This window comes from Coregonus clupeaformis, chromosome 1, assembly GCF_020615455.1.
Source record: "Coregonus clupeaformis isolate EN_2021a chromosome 1, ASM2061545v1, whole genome shotgun sequence".
NCBI lineage: Eukaryota > Metazoa > Chordata > Actinopteri > Salmoniformes > Salmonidae > Coregonus > Coregonus clupeaformis.
The window spans coordinates 51,855,471-51,876,728 of NC_059192.1; the positions used below are offsets into that span (position 1 = coordinate 51,855,471).

Genomic DNA, 21,258 nt, shown 5'->3' on the forward strand with positions numbered 1-21,258 from the left:
AAATGTAGAGAGGAGGGAGTGAAAAGATGCCAGGTCGGCAGGGAGTTTAGTTTTCTTCCATTTCCGCTCCGCTGCCCGGAGCTCTGTTCTGTGAGCTCGCAATGAGTCATCAAGCCACGGAGCTGGAGGGGAGGACCGAGCCGGCCGGGAGGATAGGGGACACAGAGAGTCAAAGGATGCAGAAAGGGAGGAGAGGAGGGTTGAGGAGGCAGAATCAGGAGATTGGAGGGAGAAGGATTGAGCAGAGGGAAGAGATGATAGGATGGAAGAGGAGAGAGTAGTGGGAGAGAGAGAGCGAAGGTTGCGGCGGCGCATTACCATCTGTGTAGGGGCAGAGTGAGTAGTGTTGGAGGAGAGCGAGAGAGAAAAGGAAACAAAGTAGTGGTCGGAGACATGGAGGGGAGTTGCAGTGAGATTAGTAGAAGAGCAGCATCTAGTAAAGATGAGGTCAAGCGTATTGCCTGCCTTGTGAGTAGGGGGGGACGGTGAGAGGGTGAGGTCAAAAGAGGAGAGGAGTGGAAAGAATGAGGCAGAGAGAAATGAGTCAAATGTAGACGTAGGGAGGTTGAAATCCCCCAGAACTGTGAGGGGTGAGCCATCCTCAGGAAAGGAGCTCATCAAGGCATCAAGCTCATTGATGAACTCTCCAAGGGAACCTGGAGGGCGATAGATGACAAGGATATTAAGCTTAAATGGGCTAGTGACTGTGACAGCATGGAATTCAAATGAGGAGATAGGCAGATGGGTTAGGGGAAAAATTGAGAATGTCCACTTGGGAGAGATGAGGATTCCTGTGCCACCACCCCTCTGACCAGATGCTCTCGGGGTATGCGAGAACACATGGTCAGACGAGGAGAGAGCAGTAGGAGTAGCAGTGTTTTCAGTGGTAATCCATGTTTCCGTCAGCGCCAGGAAGTCGAGGGAATGGAGGTTAGCATAGGCTGGGATGAAGTCAGCTTTGTTGGCAGCAGAACGGCAGTTCCAGAGGCTGCCTGAGACCTGGAACTCCAGGTGTGGGGTGCGTGCAGGGACCACCAGGTTAGAGAGCCAGCAGCCACGCGGTGTGAGGCGTCTGTGTAGCCTGTGCGGAGAGGAGAGAACAGGGATAGGCAGAGGCATAGTCGACAGGCTGTAGCAAATGGCCACAATAATGCAGAGGAGATCGGAATGAAATGAACCAGACATCAGGGAAAGGAGAGAGTAGGGCCTCCCTCACCAAAACTTCCACCTCAGAAACAATAATTGTTTCACTGAACCACCCGAACAAAAAACTCTCCCAACTTCCACCTCAGAAATCAGAATTGTTGCGAACTACAGCGGTTCAATGTTACAAGGAATAGACTCAACCTACTTTATTCAGCTAGCCAAATATGACACCATAGCTAACCAGCATGCCAGCATCCAACAGCACACAGTTTAGCACCAATGCTTGGTTACAACAAACTACCAGTAGTGTGTTAACACACTAAACAGATAATTCGTGTGTTAACGAATTACGTTGGCTAGCTAGCACAGATATATTGTATTTAGCTGCTACAGTACAGTTAGCTGGTCGTGTTGGCTAGCCAGCAATGGCTTCGGTGTTGACCCTGTTTGGAAAACGGCTAGCTAGCTAGCTTCGTGCTACCTACAATAACTACCCACAACAGCCCACGATGCCTGACTATGACGCCATAGCTAACTAGCATGCTAGCATCCAATAACACACAGTTTAGCACCAATACTTGGTTACAACAAACCACCAAAAGTGTGTTAACACACTAAACAGATAATTCGTGTCCGTGTCTAGTTCCTATCATAACGCAGCAATAATTAAACATTGGCTAGCTAGCACAAATATATTGTATTTAGGTGCTACAGTACAGTTAGCTAGTCGTGTTGGCTAGCTAGCAATGGCTACTGTGTTGACTTTGTTTGAAAAACGGCTAGCTAGCTAGCTAGCTTCGTGCTACTCCCGGCACAGCCGAATACAATGCTAACCTACAACGGGTCTGACCTAGAGTATGTGGACAACTACAAATATCTAGGTGTCTGGTTAGACTGTAAACTCAACTTCCAGACTCACATAAATAATCTCCAATCCAAAGTTAAATCTAGAATCGGCTTCCTATTTCGCAACAAAGCCTCCTTCACTCATGCTGCCAAACATGCCCTCGTAAAACTGACTATCCTACCGATCCTTGACTTCGGCGATGTCATTTACAAAATAGCCTCCAACACTCTACTCAGCAAATTGGATGTAGTCTATCACAGTGCCATCCGTTTTGTCTCCAAAGCCCCATACACTACCCACCACTGTGACCTGTACGCTCTTGTTGGCTGGTCCTCACTACATGTTCGTCGTCAAACCCACTGGCTCCAGGCCATCTATAAATCACTGCTAGGCAAATCCCCGCCTTATCTTAGCTCATTGGTCACCATAGCAGCACCCACCCGTAGTCTGCGCTCCAGCAGGTATATCTCACTGGTCATTCCCAAAGCCAACACCTCCTTTGGCCGCCATTCCTTCCAGTTCTCTGCTGCCAATGACTGGAACGAATTGCAAAAATCTCTGAAGCTGGAGACTCTTATCTCCCTCAATAACTTTAAGCATCAGTTGTCAGAGCACCTTACCGATCACTGCACCTGTACACAGCCCATCTGAAATTAGCCCACCCAACTACCTCATCCCTATATTGTTATTTATTTTGCTCTTTTGCACCCCAGTATCTCTATTTGCACATAATCTCTTGCACATCTAGCATTCCAGTGTTAATACTATTGTAATTATTCTGCACTATAGCCTATTTATTGCCTTACCTCCATAACTTGCTACATTTGCACACACTGTATATATATTTTCTGTTGTATTTCTGACTTTATGTTTTTTTTTACCCCATATGTAACTCTGTGTTGTTTTTATTGCACTACTTTGCTTTATCTTGGCCAGGTCGCAGTTGTAAATGAGAACCTGTTCTCAACTGGCTTACCTGGTTAAATAAAGGTGAAATAAAAAAATAAACAAATCTCTAGGAGACAGAACGCGTCTCCTTCCTGAGCGGTATGACGGCTGCGTGGTCCCATGGTGTTTATACTTGCGTACTATTGTTTGTACAGATGAACGTGGTACCTTCAGGCGCTTGGAAATTGCTCCCAAGGATGAACCTGACATTTGAGGTCTTGGCTGATTTCTTTTGATTTTCCCATGATGTCAAGCAAAGACGCACTGAGTTTGAAGGTAGTCCTTGAAATACATCCACAGGTCCACCTCCAATTGACTCAAATTAGCCTATCAGAAGCTTCTAAAGCCATGACATCATTTTCTGGAATTTTCCAAGCTGTTTAAAGGCACAGTCAATTTAGTGTATGTAAACTTCTGACCCACTGGAATTGTGATACAGTGAATTATAAGTGAAATAATCTGTCTGTAAACAATTGTTGGAAAAATTACGTGTCATGCACAAAGTAGATGTCCTAACCGACTTGCCAAAACTATAGTTTGTTAACAAGAAATTTGTGGAGTGGTTGAAAAACAAGTTTTAATGACTCCAACCAAAGTGTATGTAAACTTCCAACTTCAACTGTATATTCTTCAAGAATCAATGGGTATCATTGATCAATTTATAAGTAAAATATTTATGTAGCAACTGTGGATTCTAGCTTTAAGCATTCCCAGCACTCTGCCAGCGAGGGGCACAGTGCCACGGTACCACACTATACATTCAGTTTGATGCATTCGTGTTAGTCTATAAAGCTCTCCAACCTTGTTCCGGGAGATCTACCCTCCTGTAGGTTTTCGCTCCAACCCCAGTTGTATATAACCTGATTCATCTTATCAACCAGCTAATTATTAGAATCAGGTGTGCTAGATTAGGGTTGGAATGAAAACCTACAGGACGGTAGCTCTCCAGGAACACGGTTGGAGAGCCCTGCTCTAAAGGATTTAAGCTCCTGCTGAGCTTCCTGACTGTTGCCTTTTTTACAGTGTAGAGCAGGGTTCTTCAATTCCGGTCCTGGAGGGCTGAAACACTTCTGTTTTTTATTTCTACCTGGTAGTTAATTGCACTCACCTGGTGTCCCAGGTCTGAATTAGCCCCTGATTAGAAGGAGAGGATGAAAAACAGAGGTGTTTCGGCCCTCCAGGACCGGAATTGAAGAACCCTGGTGTAGAGTGATGTGTAGACCGAGCAGGGCTATGTTGCCCTCCAGTGGAGAAGTTGCACATAATTCTTTCTGCTGCGTGTTTTTGTTTTGAAGCAGACGCTGACTCATTCATGGTTCATTAAAATGGCAATTTCATCACGTTTGTTATTGCAATTTGTTCTGGGTGTCCTTTCCTGTCCCTGATACTTCTGACATCCATCTTTCTCTCTATCTATCCCCACCACCCCAACCCCCTCTTCCCCTCCAGGAGCATGGGATTCCTACAGACATGGGCTATGCTGTGGCCCCCCACCACTCGGGGGTCTACCCCGTCCACAGCCAGCTGTACGAGGCCTGGAAGTCAGTGTGGGGCATCAAGGTGACCAGCACAGAGGAGTATCCCCACCTCAGACCAGCCCGCTACCGCAGGGGATTCATCCACAGTGGCATCCAGGTCAGTCTACTGTCAGTCATGGCAGTCAATCAGTTTATTAAAGGAGAAGTTTACCTAAAATTCCAAATTCCCCAAGTGATTCCATACCTTGAAACTAGTTTGGTTGAGTTTTCCTTCTCCCTCTCTCTCCCTGTGGTCTAGAACTGGAAAGCTACAAAAGCGTGTCACGTGACTCGTGACATATCTTTGTGCACTGCTAGCTCTGCTATGTTGTTAGTCAACAAGTGATTGAGAAAATTATTTGTTTTATTGAAGGTATATGGCCGAATGAGCTATTTTTATCAAAAGTACCATTGGTTTTGAGTCAGGAAATGTGTACTTTTCCACCTAAAATGATTGAGATTATTTTAAATAATTATTTTATGTGGCCGACAGCAACAACAGCGGAGATGGGCAACAACTGCATGTGCGCTCTCGTGGGGCAAACTCTGTGACATACAGTACCAGTCAAAAGTTTGGACACACCTACTCATTCAAGGGTTTTTCTTTATTTGTACTATTTTCAACAATGTAAAATAATAGTGAAGACATCAAAACTATGAAATAACACATATGGAATCATGTAGTAACCAAAAAAGTGTTAAACAAATCAAAATATATTTTATATTTTTGATTCTTCAAAGTAGCCACCCTTTGCCTTGATGACAGCTTTGCACACTCTTGGCATTCTCTCAACCAGCTTCATGAGGAATGCTTTTCCAACAATCTTGAAGGAGTTCCCACATATGCTGAGCACTTGTTGGCTGCTTTTCCTTCATTCTGCGGTCCAACTCATCCCAAACCATCTCAATTGGGTTGAGGTCGGGGGATTGTGGAGGCCAGGTCATCTGATGCAGCACTCCATCACTCTCCTTCTTGGTCAAATAGCCCTTACGCAGCCTGGAGGTGTGTTTTGGGTCATTGTCCTGTTGAAAAACAAATGATAGTCCCACTAAGCGCAAACCAGATGGGATGGCGTATCGCTGCAGAATGCTGTGGTAGCCATGCTGGTTAAGTGTGCCTTGAATTCTAAATATATCACTGACACTGTCACCAGCAAAGCACCATCACACCACCTCCTCCATGCTTCATAGTGGGAACCACACATGCGGAGATCATCCGTTCACCTACTCTGCATCTCACAAAGACACAGCGGTTGGAACCAAAAATGTCAAATTTGGACTCATCAGACCAAAGGACAGATTTTTACCGGTCTAGTGTCATGAAGGCCTGATTCACGCAGTCTCCTCTGAACAGTTGATGTTGAGATGTCTGTTACTTGAACTCTGTGAAGCATTTATTTGGGCTGCAATCTGAGGTGCAGTTAACTCTAATGAACTTATCCTCTGCAGCAGAGGTAACTCTGGGTCTTCCTTTCCTGAGGCTGTCCTCATGAGAGCCAGTTTCATCATAGCGCTTGATGGTTTTTGCGACTTCACTTGAAAAAAACGTTCACAGTTCTTGAAATTTTCCGGATTGACAGACCTTCATGTCTTAAAGTAATGATGGACTGTAATTTCCCTTTGCTTATTTGAGCTGTTCTTGCCATAATATGGACTTGGTATTTTACCAAATAGGGCTATCTTCTGTATACCTCCCCTACCTTGTCACAACACAAATGATTGGCTCAAACGCATTAAGAAGGAAAGAAATTCCACAAATTAACTTTTAAGAAGGCACACCTGTTAATTGAAATGCATTCCAGGTGACTACCTCACGAAGCTGGTTGAGAGAATGCCAAGAGTGTGCAAAGCTGTCATCAAGGCCAAGGGTGGCTACTTTGAAGAATCTCAAATATAAAATATATTTGGATTTGTTTAACACTTTTTTGGTTACATGATTCCATGTGTTATTTCATAGTTTTGATGTCTTAACTATTATTCTACAATATAGAAAATAGTAAAAATAAAGAAAAACCCTGAAATGAGTAGGTGTGTCCAAACTTTTGACTGGTACTGTATATGCCCTTATTTGGAGCTTGACGTCGTAGATGCGAGTTTTATGCGGGGGCAAAGGAGCTGGCGCAAAAGTTGGAAGACTTATCAAAGGAACCTTAAAGTTAGCAATGAATAATGGAAATCTGAAGAGATGGCAGCAAGAGCAAGCTGGTGTTCGGTCCCTGGCTGCACTTTATATAGGAAATCTGGGAAGAAGGCAGATGTCACTGTTTTCCGTTGAAAGATACAGAGAGATGCAGAAGAAGTAGCATTAAAAAAACAGTAAACATTCCTACAGCCAATCTTGCAAACCTACGTGTGTGTAGTAAGCACTTCGTCGACGATGACTACGAATGAGATATACAATCGGAAATGATGGGAACAAAACACTGAAGAAAACTCAGACACAGCTGTTCCTTCTGTATTCCCATGGACTGGATCTGGCGCCGTGCCAAAATACAGAGGCGCGTTTCAGAAGAGAAAGCGTCAAAGCGAGCATGTGGAGGTATGTAGCCTAATCATTGCAGTTAGAGTTGATCTTATTGTGTTGTAACTATTGCACCATATCATGTAGAAATAGCCTAGTCGCTCTACCGGTTAGCATATGTGCCCTGTCTTTATGACATGGGGTTGAGGAGATAAGACAGTAATTGTGTCATCTTACATTGCAGAATAGACAGAATAAAAATTAAAGGTGTTGTTGCATTTTAATTACTTAGAATCAGGTCTACTCACTTTTTTAAATAATCATAATCTACAGTGTCTGATGTGTTGGCTATTCATGGTTTATCTGCATGACAACATTTCATGCTTTTAACAACAGTATAGCCTTGTGTGAAATACATGGGGTAGGTCTATTTGGTTGCATATAGTGCGGTCTATTGTGTATTTGTAACCCTCACCTCCCCCTGTCGATAGTGGCCATGTGAATCCTAACAATACATTTACATTTAGACCCATGGCCATAGAAAAATGCATTACAGATTATAAACATGGTATCACGTTACACTTGTGTATTAGGATCTAAGTTTTTCTTTGTTAATACACATAACAATAATAATTTGACATATAACCCATACTATATCAACTATCAATACCTTTCACGTTTAAAATTGTATGTATCATGAACTCCCATTGTGTCACATAACTGTGAGGTCAATTTCCCGATCTCACTCGCAGGTTCAGGCCTCAATAGATTGGTCTTCAAAGGACCAAGAAGCAGCAAGCTCCTCTGGCACCCATGTGAGTTGATGTTGCCTACTGAATATTTTCACACCTTTTGCCAATGTCTGATGTGTTGGCTAGCCATGGCTTATTTGCATGACAACATTTCAGGCAACTGTATAGCCTTTTGTGGAATTTTCTAAATTTTTAATTTAACCTTTATTTAACCAGGTAGGCCAGTTAAGAACAAGTTCTCATTTACAACTGTGACCTGGCCAAGATAAAGCAAAGCAGTGCGATAAAAACAACAACAACACAGAGTTACAAGGAATACCTTGCTCCAGGAACCACCTGGGGTATAGGATTACCCATAGTGTGGTTTATTACTTATTTGTAACCCCCACTGTCGATAGGGGTCATGAGTATCCTAACAACATAATTACTTTTAGCATTATGGCCATAACAAAAAAGTTTTACAGGTTAGTAAACATGGTATCAGTTGACTTGGAAGTTTTTCTTTGTCAATACACATAACAATAATCATTTGGCACACAGTGCATTAGGAAAGTATTCAGATCCCTTGACTTTTCCACATTTTGTTACGTTACAGCCTTATTCTAAAATGGATTAAATTGTTTTTTTCCCCTCATCAATCTACACACAAGACCCCATAATGACAAAGCAAAAACAGGTTTTTAGACATTTTTGCAAATGTATTAAAAATAAATACGGAAATATCACATTCACATAAGTATTCAGACCCTTTACTCAGTACTTTGTTAAAGCACCTTTGGCAGCGATTACAGCCTTGAGTCTTCTTGGGTATGACGCTACAAGCTTGGCACACCTGTATTTGGCAAACATTTATAGAGAACTGTTTTCGCTTCGTCATTATGGGGTATTTTGTGTAGATTGATGAGGAAAAAATGTAATGTAATCAATTTTAGATTAAGGCTGTAACGTATCAAAATGTGGTAAAAGGGAAGGGGTCTGAATACTTTCCGAATGCACTGTATAACAATGTGGGCAGCGAACAACTGCCACAAGTACTTGAAGAACTTAAATGAATGCATAAACCCAATTGACTTTAAATATGTATTTTTATTATAAAATGTATCACGCATGTAATATAAAGTTATGCTAGGGGAGTTTAGTGGGAACAAACAATGCTTGAATGTTTTGTATTAAATTTTTTGTGACTAAAAATATATTATAAAAACAACAATACTTGCTTTGTTGGTCCATTTTCATAGATATTCTTTATTTTTTGCAGTCACAGTACCTAACCTGACACAAAACACACATCACAGGCTGGGAGCATCACATATCTGTAACTTTGACTATTCACAAGTCCTGGGAGTCTTTCACTTCCTGAAAGCCAGTGTAGACCCCATAAGGCGATGGATATTTAACTCAGATGGCATTTACCACACAGGATAGGAGAGGAATCCGGACTCCTGGACCCAGTGTCTCACCGAAGAGGACCCACTCCAAAACAATGCGGTATGGGACCAGTCTGAACTGTATCGAATTACAATTATAGATCAAAGGGCAAAGTGGATTTGAGAATCTGGAGCAGCAGCCATGTACTTATAACATAACATTTTGGACAATATGAAAACAGGTACTTTTTTGCTGTTCTTAGATTTAGCTGTTATTTCAAGTTCAATGTGTAGGCCTATATTACCTATATTTCCTATATCCTACTCAAATAACAGATGCCAAAAACGTTGTGATAATGTGAAAACATATCTTGACAGTGTTTGGCTAATGTAAAAACATAAACCCACAACGGTCCAGGTTTGTGTTAAGTGATCATTCAATAAAGTAAAGTTCAGCTACTTACTTGTTGGATAACTGTCCATTTGGCCCAGCTGGAACTGGGTTGTGTCTCCAATTTATTTTTGGGATATGGAAATAAATTCCAGGACACCAGAGTTGATGTGGGCAGCAAAATCCCAGTGGTCACGAAAGGAAACTAGCTGCTCCTCATCATCAATAAGTTGGAGTCATGTAATCAAATTCTCTGCTGCAGTCTTCATGAGTCTGCATTGGCCTGAATTCTTCATCACAATACTCGGGCTGAAATAAATATGGTTCGACGACACCATCTGCGCCCCTCCAGTAGTTTTCTTCATCACTCGCAAGTATTTAGTCATCAGACATGTTTGTAGGTTGATGTTTACTTCGTATAACTAATCTCTAACGCTAGGCTACTGTCTTCACTTCTCCCCCAAATTAATGTATTCAAAATGAGCTAGCTATATTTAGTAAATGTACTTACTTAGCTAGCGAATGCAGCTAGATAGTTTAGACTACTCAAACACCCAGGTCAAACAAAGAGGGATGCTATGTTACCTAGCTGACTATGGCTATTCAACACTGGAATACTTCCAAGTCAAGGTAAGGTTTGTGCCACCGGGACCCGCCGGTGTTTAAATGCTAAACTGCTTGCTAACTGTACACTGTACTGCATGATTGTAGTGGGTTTACTAACGCATTAGTTCTATTAGCTATGTTGTTGACTTGCCGTTAGCTAATATGGTCACAACGATGTAGGCTGTGTGTAGCGGTTGTGATATGAAGGTTTGGCTTGGAAAGATGTTTTCACCTGGTGACAGGCAACTGATGTATTGTGCACTGAAGTCCAAAAGCGAAGGCAAAATGTGAGAGGAGGAGAGTGCGTAGATACGAGACGGAATTATACAATGATCTGGCTGCTATGAAAGTGAACTGTGTTTGCGTGTGATCAGGGGTGATTCTGTTGAAAAACGTTTAAAAAACAGATCAAACGGAACGAAACGGGGATAAACTACCTGAATTTGTCCTATAGGAACTCTTGTTTGCAACTGTTGGACTAATGATTACACCCTAGATCAGCTAGATGCAGGCAAGATTGTGCAAGGCGGTATTGAATGTGTCATTGTCTGTCACCTTGATTACTAAAATTTCTCTCAACCTACGTTGTAAACTTTCATTCATAGGCTAAGTTGTAGCAACCTCATGATGGGTATTGGGAAAATTTGAGTATCATGTAGTAAGTAGCCTAAACCTATCTATGTTACATTCAGCTGGGTGAATGGAATATGAATGAGTCATCCAATGTACTCAAATCAAATTGTATTTGTAACATGTGCCAAATACAACAGGTGTAGACCTTACCGTGAAATGCTTACTTACAAGCCCTTAACCAACAATGCAGTTCAAGAAATAGAGTTAAGAAAATATTTACTAAATAAAAAGTAACACAATAAAATAACAATACTGAGGCTATATACAATGGGTGCTGGTACCGAGTCAATGTGCAGGGGTACAGGTTAGTCGAGGTAATTTGTACATGTAGGTAGGGGTAAAGTGACAATGCATAGAAAATAAACAGCGAGTAGCAGCAGTGTAAAAACAAGGGGGTGGGGAGTGGGGGTGTCAATGTAAATAGTCCGGGTGGCCATTTTATTAATTGTTCAGCAGTCTTATGGCTTGGGGGTAGAAGCTGTTAAGGAGCCTTTTGGACCTAGACATGGCGCTCCGGTATCGCTTGCCGTGCGGTAGCAGAGAGAACAGTCTATGACTTGGGTGACTGGAGTCTTTGACAATTTGTTGGGCCTTCCTCTGACACCACCTAGTATATATGTCCTGGATGGCAGGAAGCTTGGCCCCAGTGATGTACTGGGCCGTACGCACTACCCTCTGTAGCGCCTTACGGTCGGATGCCAAGCAGATGCCATACCATGCGGTGATGCAACCGGTCAGGATGCTATCAATGGTGCAGCTGTATAACTTTTTGAGGATCTGGGGACCCATGCAAATTATTTTCAGTCTCCTGAGGGGGAAAAGGTGTTGTCTTGCCCTCTTCACGACTGTCTTGGTGTGTTTGGACCATGATAGTTTGTTGATGTGGACACCAAGGAACTTGAAACTCTCGACCAGCTCCACTACAGTCCCGTCGGTGTGAATGTCGGTGTGTTCGGCCCTCCTTTTCCTGTAGTCCATGATCAGCTCCTTTGTCTTGCTCACGTTGAGGGAGAGGTTGTTGTCCGGCCACACTGCCAGGTCTCTGACCTCCTCCCTATAGGTTGTTTCATTGTTGTCGGTGATCAGGCCTACCACTGTTGTGTCATCAGCAAACGTAATGATGGTGTTGGAGTCATGGGTGAACAGGGAGTACAGGAGGGGACTAAGCACGCGCCCCTGGGGGGCTCTCGTGTTGAGGGTCATCATGGCAGATGTGTTGTTGCCTACCATTACCACCTGGGGGCGGCCCGTCAGGAAGTCCAGGATCCAGTTGCAGAGGGAGGTATTTAGTCCCAGGGTCCTTAGCTTAGTGTGGGCACTGTGGTGTTGAACGCTGAGCTGTTGTCAATGAACAGCATTCTCACATAGGTCTTCCTTTTGTCCAGGTGGGAAAGGGCAGTGTGGAGTGCGATTGAGATTGCGTCATCTGTGGCTCTGTTGGGGCGGTATGCGAATTGGAGTGGGTCTAGGGTTTCCAGGATGATGGTGTTGTGAGCCATGACCAGCCTTTCAAAGCACTTCATGGCTACCGATGTGAGTGCTACGGGGCGGTAGTCATTTAGGCAGGTTACCTTCGCTTTCTTGGGCAGAGGGACTATGGTGGTCTGCTTGAAACGTAGGTATTACAGACTGTCAGGGAGAGGTTGAAAATGTCAGTGAAGACACTTGCCAGTTGGTCCGCGCATGCTCTGAGTACACGTCCTGGTAATCCGTCTGGCCCAACGGCCTTGTGAATGTTGTCCTGTTTAAAGGTGTTGCTCACATCGGCTACGGAGAGCGTGATCACACAGTCGTCCGGAACAGCTGGTGCTCTCATGCATGCTTCAGTGTTGCTTGCCTCGAAGCAAGCGTAAAAGGCATTTAGCTCATCTGGTAGGCTCACGTCACTGGGCAGCTCGCGGCTGGGTTTCCCTTTGTGGTCCGTAATAGTTTGCAAGCCCTGACACATCCGACGAGCATCAGAGCCGGTGTAGTAAGATTCAATCTTAGTCCTGTATTGACGCTTTGCCTGTGTGATGGTTCATCTGAGGGCATAGTGGGATTTCTTGTAAGTGTCCGGATTAGTGTCCTGCTCCTTGAAAGCGGCAGCTCTAGCCTTTAGCTCGGGGTGGATGTTGCCTGTAATCCATGGCTTCTGGTTGGGATATGTACTGTACGTACGGTCACTGTGGGGACGACGTCGTTGATGCACTTATTGATGAACCCGGTGACTTTCTATGCTGTAATAGAAATAAGGCCATGCTCATAAAAACAAAAATAGTTCTCCCTCATCTTAAACTGCACCAACCGCCACTGTTCCGTAGGTATTACAGTCTGCCATCAAACATCAACAATAAGACATGTAACCTATAGAGCCTCACAGTGTACGTGTCATAATACCCATAAAACCTAGCGGTCAAACACGAAAATGGTTCCAATCGTTTTTTCAACATTCATTTTTCCCATGGGGGATTTTAGAACCACATCAAAAAAGGTATGTGATTGATGTAGGCTTTCCCTGGCATGACATTTTGATAACTGTTTAAACCTTTCTTGGACAAGCTGTATTTTATAAATTTTTATCAAATTAGACATCATGCAAGACCAGTGGTGTAAAGTGCTTAAGTAAAAATACTTGAAAGTACTACTTAAGTAGTTTTTTGTTTTTGGGGTATCTGTACTTTACTATTTATATTTAACTTTACTATATACTAATAACTTTTACTTCATTACATTCCTAAAGAAAATAATGTACTTTTTACTCCATACATTTTCCCTGGCACCCAAAAGTACTAGTTACATTTTGAAATGAAAATGGTCTAATTCACGCACTTATCAAGAAAACATCCCTGTTCATCTCTACTGCCTCTGATCTGGTGCACTCACTAAACACAAATGCTTTGTTTGTAAATTAATGTCTGAGTGTTGGAGTGTGCCCCTGGCTGCCCCCCCCCAAAAAAAAAATTTGTGCTGACTGGTTTGCATAATATAAGGAATTTGAAATTATTAATATGTTTTCTTTTGATACTTAAGTATATTTTAGCAATTCCATTTACTTTTGATACTTAAGTGTATTTAAAACCAAATACTTTTAGACTTTTACTCAAGTAGTATTTTACTGGGTGACTTTCACTTGTACTTGAGTCATTTTCTATTAACATATCTTTATTTTTACTCAAGTATGACATTAAGTACTTTTTCCACCACTGTGCAAGATTACAAATCCCTGCAAGCTCCTGCACGTCATCTCTAGCTGACACATTTGCTAGCCTTGATCCAAAACAAAATATATATTGAACATTTTAATTTATTGTTCCATATTTTATTGAAGTAATATTTGTTGTCTTGTTTATGCATTTGGTCTTGTGTCTTTTACAGAATACTATCCTAGTAGCAGTCAGATATTTACAATGTGCCATGAATACTAGGCTAGCTAGCTACCTACCTGCCTACTTAGATGATTATTAGCAACATACCCTTTCTTTTACCAGATCCTCTTCTCCTTCAGCCGGTGGAGGTCTATATTTAATCCTTTATAGTGCAATCTATTTCAATTCATGGTGTCGGAATGCACTGCTGTGTTAAAGCTATTCAAAACTAACTTGTTGACATGTTCTGTTGCCGTTTCAAAGCCAGATTAACTCATTGCAGAATGTATCCATAATCATGAATGAATAAGCATATTTATTTGACAAGAATGCACCGAGTCACCCATCAATCGTCAAACACCTGAACTTCAACAATTATATTGTTTTAAAGAAATCAAAGTAGTAAACAATGCATACTACAGTGAGGGGAAAAAGTATTTGATCCCCTGCTGATTTTGTACGTTTGCCCACTGACAAATGAATGATCAGTCTATAATTGTAATGGTAGGTTTATTTGAACAGTGAGAGACAGAATAACAACAAAAATCCAGAAGAATGCATGTCAAAAATGTTATAAATTGATTTGCATTTTAATGAGGGAAATAAGTATTTGACCCCTCTCAATCAGAAAGATTTCTGGCTCCCAGGTGCCTTTTATACAGGTAACAAACTGAGATTAGGAGCACACTCTTAAAGGGAGTGCTCCTAATCTCAGTTTGTTACCCGTATAAAAGACACCTGTCCACAGAAGCAATCAATCAATCAGATTCCAAACTCTCCACCATGGCCAAGACCAAAGAGCTCTCCAAGGATGTCAGGGACAAGATTGTAGACCGACACAAGGCTGGAATGGGCTACAAGACCATCACCAAGCAGCTTGGTGAAAAGGTGACAACAGTTGGTGCGATTATTCGCAAATGGAAGAAACACAAAAGACTGTCAATCTCCCTCAGCCTTGGCCTGCATGCAAGATCTCACCTCGTGGAGTTGCCGTGATCATAAGAACGGTGAGGAATCAGCCCAGAACTACATGGGAGGATCTTGTCAATGATCTCAAGGCAGCTGGGACCATAGTCACCAAGAAAACAATTGGTAACACACTACGCCGTGAAGGACTGAAATCCTGCAGCGCCCGCAAGGTCCCCCTGCTCAAGAAAGCACATATGCAGGCCCGTCTGAAGTTTGCCAATGAACATCTGAATGATTCAGAGGAGAACTGGGTGTAAGTGTTGTGGTCAGATGAGACCAAAATCAAGCTCTTTGGCATCAACTCAACTCGCCGTGTTTGGAGGAGGAGGAATGCTGCCTATGACCCCAAGAACACCATCCCCACTGTCAAACATGGAGGTGGAAACATTATGCTTTGGGGGTGTTTTTCTGCTAAGGGGACAGGACAAATTCACCGCATTAAAGGGACGATGGACGGGGCCATGTACCGTCAAATCTTGGGTGAGAACTTCCTTTCCTCAGCCAGGGCATTGAAAATGGGTCGTGGATGGGTATTCCAGCATGACAAGGAGTGGCTCAAGAAGAAGCACATTAAGGTACTGGAGTGGCCTAGCCAGTCTCCAGACCTTAATCCCATAGGAAATCTGTGGAGGGAGCTGAAGGTTTGATTTGCCAAACATCAGCCTCGAAACCTTAATGACTTGGAGAAGATCTGCAAAGAGGAGTGGGACAAAATCCCTCATGAGATGTGTGCAAACCTGGTGGCCAACTACAAGAAACGTCGGACCTCTGTGATTGCCAACAAGGGTTTTGCCACCAAGTACTAAGTAATGTTTTGCAGAGGGGTCAAATACTTATTTCCCTCATTAAAATGCAAATCAATTTATAACATGTTTGACATGCGTTTTTCTGGATTTTTTTGTTGTTATTCTGACTCTCACTGTTCAAATAAACCTACCATTAAAATTATAGACTGATAATTTCTTTGTCAGTGGGGAAACGTACAAAATCAGCAGGGGATCAAATACTTTTTTCCCTCACTGTACATACACTGAGTACAGTGCATTCGGAAAGTATTCAGACCCCTTCCTTTTTTTCCACATTTTGTTATGTTACAGCCTTATTCTAAAATTGATTAAATACAAATTTACTCATCAATCTACACACAATACCGGATAATGACAAAGCGAAAACAGATTTTTAGAAATGTTTGCAAATACAAAACTGAAATACCTTATTTACATAAGTATTCAGACCCTTTGCTATGAGACTCGAAATTGAGCTCAGGTGCATCCTGTTTCTATTGATTATCCTTGATGTTTCTACAACTTGATTGGAGTCCATCTGTGGTAAATTCAATTGATTGGACATGATTTGGAAAGGCACACACCTGTCTATATAAGGTCCCACAGTTGATGGTGCATGTCAGAGCAAAAACCAGGAATTGTCCGTAGAGCTCTGAGACAGAATTGTGTCGATGCACAGATCTGGGGAAGGGTACCAAAAAATGTCTGCAGCATTGAAGGTCCCCAAGAACACAGTGGCCTCCATCATTCTTAAATGGAAGAAGTTTGGAACCACCAAGACTCTTCCTAGAGATGGCTGCCTGGCCAAACTGATCAATCAGGGGGGAAGGGCCTTGGTCAGGGAGGTGACCAAGAACCCGATGGTCACTCTGACAGAGCTCCAGAGTTCCTCTGTGGAGATGGGAGAACCTTCCAGAAGGACAACCATCTCTGCAGCACTCTACCAATCAGGCTTTTATGGTAGAGTGGCCAGACAGATGCCACTTCTCAGTAAAAGGCACATGACAGCCCACTTAGAGCTTGTCAAAAGGCACCTAAATGACTCTCAGATCATAAGACACAAGATTCTCTGGACTGATGAAACCAAGATTGAACTCTTTGGCCTGAATGCCAAGTGTCACGTCTTGAGGAAACCTGGCACCATCCCTACAGTGAAGCATGGTGGTGGCAGTATCATGCTGTGGGGATGTTCTTCAGTGGCAGGGACTGGGAGACTAGTCAGAATTGAAGGAAAGATGAACGGAGCAAAGTACAGAGAGATCCTTGATGAAAACCTGCTCCAGAGCGCTCAGGACCTCAGACTGGGGCCAAGGTTCACCTTCCAACAGGACAACGACCCTAAGCACACAGCCAATACAACGCAGGAGTGGCTTCGGGACAAGTCTCTGAATGTTCCTGAATGGTCCAGCCAGAGCCCAGACTTGAACCCGATCGAGTATCTCTGGAGAGACCTGAAAATAGCTGTGCAGTGACGCTCCCCATCCAACCTGACAGAGCTTGAGAGGATCTGCAGAGAAGAATGAACACAAATACAGGTGTGCCAAGCTTGTAGCGTCATTCCCAAGATGACTCTGGCTCTAATCGCTGCCAAAGGGTCTGAATACTTTTGTAAATGTTTTTTTTAGTTAATTTTTTTACTTTTAATACATTTGCAAAAAAATCTAAAAACCTGTTTTTATGGGGTATTGTGTGTAGATTTGATGAGGGGAAAAAAATATTTAATCCATTTTAGAATAAGGCTGTAACGTATCAAAATGGGGAAAAAGTCTAGGGGTCTGAATACTTTGCGAATGCACTATACCAAACATTAATATTGAGTTGCATCCCCCCTTTTGCCCTCAGAACAGCCTAAATTTGTCAAGGCATGGACTCTACAAGGTGTCAAAAGCGTTCCACATGGATGCTGACCCATGTTGACTCCAATGCTTCCCACAGTTGTTAAGTTGGCTGGATGTCCTTTGGGTGGTGGACCATTCTTGATACACACGGGAAACTGTTGAGCATGAAAAACCCAGCAGCGTTGCAGTTCTTGACACAAACCGGTGTGCCTTGTAGCTACTACCATACCCCGTTCAAAGGCACGTAAATATTTTGTCTTGCTCATTCACCTTCTGAATGGCACACATACACAATCCATTTCTCAATTGTCTCAAGGCTTAAAAATCCTTCTTTAAACTGTCTCCTCCCCTTCATCTACACTGATTGAAGTGGATTTAACAAGTGACATCAATAAGGGATCATGGCTTTCACCTGGATTCACCTGGTCAGTCTGTCATGGAAAGAGCAGGTCTTCTTAATGTTTTGTGTATGCCTTTTATACATTACATATTAACATCTGACTTTGAAGTAAAGATTAAATGATTTATTCAATGCCACAATCCTGGGACATCGAAGAGCATCATATGAACTATTATCACTATCCGAGAACACACCGATTCTTCTGCTTTTCCATTTTAGGAATTAGACCAGCACAAATATCACAAAATGTAAAACAGCATATTGTGATTGTTGGTAGGTGAGTTACAAATGGAGAAACAACTGGATGTGTAAGGTAGGTTTAATATAAAATACTAGGTTCAACTCCAGCAGAATGAGAAACACTTAACAGACTCAAATGAAGCAAGCCCCATGCCTAAGCGCAGCTATATCAGCACCTGGTCAATTTAACAGGTCCGTGTTGCTGCTGTGGATTGTGAGCAGCACATTTACCGCTGCATTCATTCTGAACCCCAGAATAAGCAGGAGGAGGACTGCATTACACAGGTGATAAAAAGGTAGCAAAAACAGTACACCACAACCGTTTTAAATGTGTTACTGAGTCTAGATGTTATCCAATCAGGAGAGCAACAAGTGAAGGAAGCAGCATAGGTAAAATGGTCGAAGGTAGGGTGGGTTTATAGAGATAAGATGGAGAGTTCCAAAGTGTCCGAAGTTGAGGGACCATGCATGGGGCATAAAAATAAAGCAAGCTGAATAATTACTTAAAAGGGTGGACAACTCCAGATCTGAATGGCAGGAGTGTATATAAGCTTTTGTTCCAACCCAGCTCATAACTGATTACAATTCATAGCCTATCGCCGTGATTTGTTATGTTGATTATTTAAGTCGGGTGTTAGAGCTGGAATAGACGAGGTGCAAATAAGGTTTGCAATTTGGAATCAATAACATGACAGTAATTATACCTCAAAAACAAACATGTGAATACCATTTAATTTTAAAACCACCATAGCTGGTAGGGCTAAATAAGGTTAGATAACCTTGCTTACTAGCCATACTAATGATCTGCTGTTCAGAGGGTAACCCCAAACCGATCAATGTCTTCCTGCAGTAAAGTAAGCACACTGTTGACTCAAGAGAGGATGCTAATCAGTCCATCTCTGAAACCTCTCAAAAAGCCAAACCAAAATAATACAGTTAGCTAGGGTAGCTACAAGTCAATTAGTTACTTGAAGTAGGCTACCCACCCCTCACCCATAGACACAAACAAAAATTGTTAAGAACGCCTAGCTTCACCATTTAAGTTAGCTAGCTAGTTAACTAGCAAAATTGTTATAAATTAGTAAATACAGGCGAATATATTGATAAAAGTCACCTTGTCCGAGAGAGATTTACACAGTTATCAAAACGTCACGCCAGGGTAAGCCTACAGGAAACACAACCCTTATTTTAAGTGGTTCTAAAATCGCCTATGGGAAAAATGTATAACCATTTCCGTGTTTAACCGCTAGGTTTTATGGGTATTATGACTTTATAGGATATAATAAACTGGTTTGTTCGAGCCCTGAATGCTGATTGGCTGAAAGCCGTGGTAAAGCAGACCGTATACCACGGGTATGACACAAAATGACTTGTTTACTGTTCTGATTACATAGGTAAACAGTTTATAATAGCAATAAGGCACCTCTGGGGTTTGTGGTATATGGCCAATATACCATGGCTAAGGGCTGTGTCCAGGCACTCCACGTTGCGTTGTGCATAAGAACAGCCCTTAGCCGTGGTATATTGGCCATATACCACACCCCCTCGGGCCTTATTGCTTAATTATAAACTGGGTGGTTCGAGCCCTGAATGCTTATTGGCTGATAGCCATGGTATATCAGACCGTATACCACATGTATGACAAAACATGTATTTGTACTGCTCTAATTACGTTGGTAAAGAGTTTATAATAGCAATAAGGCACCTCAGGGGTTTGTGATATATGGCCAATATATAATGGCTAAGGGCTGTGTCCAGGCACTCCGCGTTGCGTCATGCATAAGACAGCCCTTAGCCGTGGTATATTGGCCAAATACCACAACCCCTCGGGCCTTATTGCTTAATTATAGCTAACCTACCTCAAAACAGATGTTTCAAGTTTTAATGTCACATGCACAAGTACAGTGAAATGCCTTTCTTGGTAACTCAAAACCCAACAATGCAATAATCAATAACAATGTAATACTAGAAAGAAACACACGAGAAATAAGAAATATGAAATACACAAGTAAGTAAGCAGACTATATACAGGAAATCTTTTTTAAAAGTCAGTTCCAAGACCATATTTACAATGTGCAGGGATACTGGAGTGATGGAGGTAGATATGTATAGGGGTAAGGGGACTAGGCAACAGGATATGATACAAATAGTAGCAGCAGCTTGTATGTGAGTGGGTGTGTAGAGTCAGTATAAATGTATGTGCATATTATGTGTGAGTGAGAGAAAATAATGGAGTGAGTGTTTGTGTTGGAGTGACAGTGTGTGTGAGTGTGTCGGGGCCTGTGAGTGTGCATAGAGACAGTGCAATTTTTTAAATTGTGTCAATAAAGACACAAGGTTAACTCACATAGTCCGTGTAGCTATTTTGTTAGCTATTTATCAGTCGTATTGCTTGGGGATAGAAGCTGTTCAAGAGCCTGTTGGTGTCAGACTTGATGCACCGGTACCTCTTGCTGTCCGGCAGCAGAGAAAATAGTCTATGGCTTGGGTGGTTGGAGTCTTTAACGATTTTCCAGGCCTTCTTTTCACACCACCTGATATAGAGGTCCTGGATGGCAGGGAGCTCGGCCCCAGTGATGTCCGCACAACCCTCTGTAGCGCCATGCGATCGAGGGTGGTGCTATTGCCATACCAAGCAGTGATGCAGCCAGTCAATATGCTCTCAATGGTACAGCTGTAGAACCTTTTGAGGATTTGAGGGCCCATGCCAAACTTTTTCAACCACCTGAGGGGGAAGAGGCACTGTCGCCCCTTCTTTACTGTGCGTTTGTGTTTGGACCATTTTAAGTCTTTAGTGATTTGGACACAGAGGAACTTGAAGCTGTCTACCTGCTCCACTGCCACCCTGTCGATGTGGATGGGGGCATGCTCCCCCCCCCTTTCCTGTAGTCCACGATCAGCTCCTCGGTCTTGCGGATGTTGAGGGAGAGGTTGTTGTTCTGGCACCACACTGCAGGGTCACTGACCTCCTCCCTGTAGGCTAACTCATCGTTGCCGGTGATCAGGCCTAC

The 21,258-nt window shown here is 42.7% G+C and overlaps 1 protein-coding gene across 2 annotated transcripts in view; it reads left to right on the forward strand.

Annotated features, from left to right (window-relative positions):
• LOC121570369 (bifunctional heparan sulfate N-deacetylase/N-sulfotransferase 2) overlaps window positions 1–21,258 on the forward strand; it is a 180,358-nt gene that overhangs the window by 153,104 nt on the left and 5,996 nt on the right. For both annotated transcript variants that reach the window (XM_041881839.2, XM_041881832.2), the window contains one exon: window positions 4,391–4,576. In XM_041881839.2, coding sequence (XP_041737773.1) covers window positions 4,391–4,576 — 186 coding nt within the window. The remainder of the gene's footprint in view (window positions 1–4,390; window positions 4,577–21,258) is intronic.